Here is a 5,710-nt window from a genome sequence, read left to right as displayed (position 1 = left end):
CAAACCCCCGCCTACTCATTGGCCAGCGGTTTATAGTACGGTGCGGCGCATATAATTACAAAATTGATTTCATAAATCTGAGCATGCGGCTCTTAATGAGGTGCGGTCTGTAGCCCGGAATTTATGGTAATCCCTTTTTTTCGTCAATGGACACTACGGCTTCTTGTTTACTTTCAAACTTAGCTTGTCGCAGGCGTGTGCACATTTTGAGCATGACATCGCTGATCCACTGGTGAAAGGACACTTTGTTTTTCTCCTCTTTCATCTCGAACTGCTTCAATCAACAAAGTGTATGAGGGAAAATAAGATAAGATAAGAAAACCTTTATTAGTCTCGCAATGGAGAAATTCCCAATTCACAGCAGCAAAGTTATGAATGGAAGAAGTAGAACAACAAAATATAGGAGCTGCTGGAAAGGCAGCCACTCACGCGGCGCCATCTTGAAGTCAAAATAACAAAAATAACACAACACAACAAAGAGGAGAGGATCAAAGTGTCCTTTTACCAGTGGATCAGAGACGTCATGCTGAAAATGTGCACGTCTGCTACAAGCTAAGTTTTGAAAGCAAACACGAAGCTGTAGCGTCCATTGACAAAAACAGATTAGTTCACTACTCCTGTCCCACGTAATCCGCTTCAACTCCAAGCCGCGACTCCCGGTTCCACATCCGAAAGTGGTTGGACGACTGTCCGTGTTTTTATGTTGTGTGTTGTGTTTATTATTTTACTACATGTTAACTGTTTTGTAAAGCGCTTCATTACAGCTACAGCTGTTGTGAAAGTGCGATATAAATCAGGATGTATTTTATTGTATTGTAACTGTTCAGTACGTTCTTAACACCAACAACTGAACAGCTACAGCTGTTGTGAAAGTGCGATATAAATCAGGATGTATTTTATTGTATTGTAACTGTTCAGTACGTTCTTAACACCAACAACTGAGACCGACTCGGGTGTCCCGAAATAATGATGACTGGCATACCCACCACAAAATAGCATGATAATTAATACATGTCAGAATTCTACAGATAAAATAATCCTAGATTGAACTGGAACAAGAAATAAATTACCGCTCACTTCCATAATGGTGTACATCAGTGACGAGGACTGACTCAATAGTATATTAATATAGTATGAAATATTCAAAATTTATCAGTAATATTTTTCTTCTCACAATAGAGTTGGGGTTGATCGGCAATTAGAGGTTTAAAACAAAAATGTTTTGTGTCATTTTGGTTTCTTCCTTCCATTTATAACCGCATCTCATTTGTGCGAAAATTAAAAATCTTAATCAGTCCTGAAAATGACTTTTATGGGGATACCGTTTAGAATAATACAAACACTTGTTCTGTGTTAGTGACCTTAAGGCAACATCCAATATCTTTACAGGTTTTTCAGGTGAGGAAGGTTCAAGGTGCCATGTCGGGAAAAATATTCGCCATGAAGGTTCTCAGAAAGGTACTTTTGAATACATCCTTGAACCTCCTCTAAAACAGAAGCAGTCCAAATATGTCCCTAACCATTTGCCTTTTCCATATATTCATATTGAGGCCAAAATTGTCTGCAATGCTAAAGACACTGCCCATACGCGAGCAGAGAGGGAGATCCTTGAGACAGTGAGACATCCTTTCATAGTGGATCTCCTCTACGCCTTTCAGACTGGTGGTAAACTCTACCTCATCCTGGAGTACTTAAGTGGTAAGATACTGAAGGCCCTACTGAAGCAATGTACATCACATGTTCTTAAAATCAAAGACGAAGCCCGTATGGGCTTTGTGAATGTAATTACAACGAGGCATAGTAAAGCAATACTTTTTTCGATTTGCGTTGGTACCACCAAGCACCGATTCACATGAAATCAAACGGTACCATGTTTCCGTGCCCAAGCCGATTATTTTAGGTTGTGATTATGTGGGAGTGAAAATGTTGCCTTTTCATGGCGTACTTCATTTTAACGCAGCATCATAATGACATGACTCGACGCACACTTTCATCCACAAAAGTACATTTCCAGGTGTTGAGCGAGCAAGACCAAATGCAACCGCCTGCGGCCAAACCACACAAATATAGCATATATTGTAACAAAGCCGCACACTTCTCAGCATTCTTCATTTAGCATGGGAGGTTGACTTTTGGGGCTGGCTTCCTCTCAGGAATCGGTGCAGGGGGCTGGCTCACATCACCTACTATTTATTGTTTGCATGAATTATTTCTACTTTATTATTTGTAAAATGTTTTAACTTTGTTCATCCATGCTCTTTTGCTCATTTGTTTTAAACTTGTGATGTGTGATTGTCTTATTATTAAATAAATTACATTACCACACACACACACACACACACACACACACGCACGCACGCACGCACGCACGCGCGCACGCGCGCTCACAATGATACAGAAAATTTGAATTGTTGAATACCAGTACCGATTTGTACCAAAAATCGGTACAATACCAATTTGAATGTGAAAGTTACCCATCCCTAAATATAACACGCACCATTATATGTATAAAATACAGCGGACTCTCTTAAGGTGAGACACCAAGGCATTGTACAATTCAAAGTTTAACCAAAATATTAGAGTAAAAATACAACCCTTTTGTTGCATAAAAATTCAGAGTTAGAGCCACTGTCATGCATGCTGTCACGCAAGCACAATACAATATCTTGTGAGATGTCAACTCAGTGAACAGCGACACAATTATTTCTTATTTGTGTTTTGCCCCTTTTACTTTTGCAGAGATGAAAGTCCTCCGGATTTTCCCGGAATTCCGGGTTTTTCAAATTTTTATGAACATTTCTCCGGATAATTGAGGAAAATTTGCATAAAATTAATCCAGATATTAGTTGACAACATTGAACGAAGATGCGTTTGAGTTCGTTGTATTGCTTTCACAAGCGTGGCCATATTGAGGCACGAACACTAGTAACAGTAAAGAGATTTTTGTTTGTGTAATAATGACAGAAGACATGATGGCGTTTGACTAATGGTTTAGTAGAACGAATGGCAACTCGCAACAACAGTAGCAAGCGGTACCACAAAGGGTACACGTGTGCACACAAAAGGAAGATTAATCGTTGAATGTTGAGTATTTGAATAGCGTTTTGTGAAAACAAATTCATGCGCGATCGGCCAAGTGCGTGCAATTTTCAGAAAAGTCCACTTTCATCTCTGCTTTTGTAAGACTGACACACATAGTCTAGATAAAGCTCACCATAAGTGAAAGTTACTGCAATGTAGTAAAGCTGTGTCTCCAAACCTTTGTCCTGGCTACTCAGTTTTAGACATCAACATTAAATATTAAGGATGAAAAAAAAGATAATATAGTCTTTTGGTGTCCCTTCCAACCCCAAGCAGTAATAAGATAAGATAAGAAAACCTTTATTAGTCTCGCAATGGAGAAATTCCCAATTCACAGCAGCAAAGTTATGAATGGAAGAAGTAGAACAACAAAATATAGGAGCTGCTGGAAAGGCAGCCACTCACGCGGCATCTATAATCTACATTTGCTCACTACAACTGTCACTCATGATGTGTATGACACTTTTTAATATTTATTTATTAGCAATTTACCATGAGCCACTATTAACCTTTTAAGTTTTTACACTTATGTGAACGTTACATTTTCTGTCATTTCTCTGTGTGAGACAGTTTTTCAAAATGTGAACAAATAGGCTGTTAATCAGTGTACTTGTTGTGATCAACCTTAGAGGTTACACTGTAACTGTACACTTCAGAGCTGGACTGTATACCTGATATGTAGTTGTATGTCACCAGGAGGAGAGCTATTCATGCAGTTGGAAAAGGAAGGCATATTCATGGAGGACACTGCTTGGTGAGGACTCTATTGAGTTGCAGAAAATTTGAACTTAGTCTTTTATACAGCTTTATTTTGCTACTAAGACATGGCATATTCTGTCCGGAAAAACAAAACTGATAGCAAATCACAGCCATTTTCACTCTGTACGGACTATATTTTTTAGTTAACAATGCGACAACACCAACAGAAAAGAAAAGAAAAAGATAAGGCATACAATGGTCCGACTGATCAACAGTCCAAGCCCATTTTTGTTTTTAGTCCTTTTCCATCACTTGATATGCATTGTAGGTTGCAAGATATCGATCCATTTGCACATTTAGGAAACTGAGGCTTTTTAGCATTCATGTCGATATCTCGATTTTGGTCATTGATTCAAGCCATTTGTGCATGGGCAGTTTCTATCTAGGAGAGATCATACTGGCTCTTGGTCACCTTCACTCCAATGGAATTATTTACAGAGACCTCAAACCTGAGAACGTCATGCTTAATCACCAAGGTAAAATTCTGACAAAATGTTTTTTGCTCTAGAGTGCATGCATGTTTGTTTGTTTATTGAACATATGTAAAACATACAATAACAGATGACAAAATGCAAACAAAATTATGAAAGGAAAATAAAAGTAAGTAATACAAACATCATCACAGTTATATGTTCAATGGAGTAGGAAGAAGTATACAACTTATCTAGTCCTACCCCTTGTTGTGCAATAATGTATATTGATCATTTCCAATACCAAAGAAAAGGAAGAAATCTACATTTCATCAAATACTTTTGCCCTTTTGTGTACTATACTTATCTATTGATACACCTTTCGGTTTGTATATATGTATAATTGTTCGTTCTACTTTTTATATCAAATGACTCATATTCATTATATATACTGCATTTCTTGAATACATTCAATAAGTTGTTCAAAATCCAGAACAAGAACAAACCATAGTATTACTATATTTCATAAGTACCAGTATGTAAAATTTATCTTCTTCACTTTGTTTTATGTAGTTTTTTTGAACGAATCTTTTAAATTTGTTTTTGAACTCGTCCAACGATTTACTCATTTTCAGATCCATCTCAAGCTTATTCCACAGATTAACTCCTATTACTGATACACACCTTTGCTTGATGTTTGTTCTTGTTCTGGATTTTTTGTATTGATTAATACCTCTTAGATTATAACAACTATCTTTGATTTCAAAAAGCTTCTGGATATTTTGACAAAGGAGATTGTTATGTGCTCCTTTGTCAAAATATCCATGTAATACATTAAAAAAAATGTTGTACCGGTATTTGTATGAACCTTATCATTGTTCAAATCTTCTGATGGAGGGTTTGCTTGTCATTGTGCCTTTTAAACCGTTCTGCATTATTTAGCTGAAGGTTTTGAAAAAAATTTGTCATGCATGGCTGTACCTTTATTGATGTAACATGAGCTTTTATTCATCGCAATGTCAATTTCCACAATTGAGTAGACTTAATTGTAATGGAATCAGTGCAATTGTTGTGCTTTTTTAAAAAATTCTTATAATTGTATTTAAAGGACACATCAAGCTAACTGACTTTGGCCTCTGCAAGGAATCAATTCATGATGGAAGCGTCACACACACATTCTGCGGCACCATTGAGTACATGTGAGTATCATTCACTTGCTCACTCACTCGCTCACTCGCTCAGCCATACCAGAAAATCCATTTTCATATTACATTATGTATCATTAATCAGAACACAGGTAAAGTCATTTCAAGACAATATAGCGCGCGCGCGCGTGTGTAATTTGTTGCTCTTTATTTCAAATGCTTCCTCTGGGTTATCTGAAATATAAAGAAAAACGTTTGTGTGTGTGTGTGTGTGTGTGTGTGTGTGGGTGTGTGTGTGTGTGTGTGTGTGTGTGT

The 5,710-nt window shown here is 37.3% G+C and overlaps 1 protein-coding gene across 2 annotated transcripts in view; it reads left to right on the top strand.

Annotated features, from left to right (window-relative positions):
• Nucleotides 1–5,710, top strand: part of LOC109521689 (ribosomal protein S6 kinase beta-2-like) — a 42,287-nt gene that overhangs the window by 10,473 nt on the left and 26,104 nt on the right. For both annotated transcript variants that reach the window (XM_019879700.1, XM_019879701.1), the window contains 5 exons: nt 1,390–1,458; nt 1,551–1,698; nt 3,778–3,835; nt 4,216–4,316; nt 5,359–5,449. In XM_019879700.1, the coding sequence (XP_019735259.1) occupies nt 1,390–1,458; nt 1,551–1,698; nt 3,778–3,835; nt 4,216–4,316; nt 5,359–5,449 (467 nt within the window). The remainder of the gene's footprint in view (nt 1–1,389; nt 1,459–1,550; nt 1,699–3,777; nt 3,836–4,215; nt 4,317–5,358; nt 5,450–5,710) is intronic.

The sequence above is a fragment of the Hippocampus comes genome, unplaced genomic scaffold (genome assembly GCF_001891065.2).
Source record: "Hippocampus comes isolate QL1 unplaced genomic scaffold, H_comes_QL1_v1.1 scaffold158, whole genome shotgun sequence".
NCBI lineage: Eukaryota > Metazoa > Chordata > Actinopteri > Syngnathiformes > Syngnathidae > Hippocampus > Hippocampus comes.
Note: the sequence above shows the minus strand (reverse complement) of the source record. Positions and strands in the feature narration are given on the sequence as shown.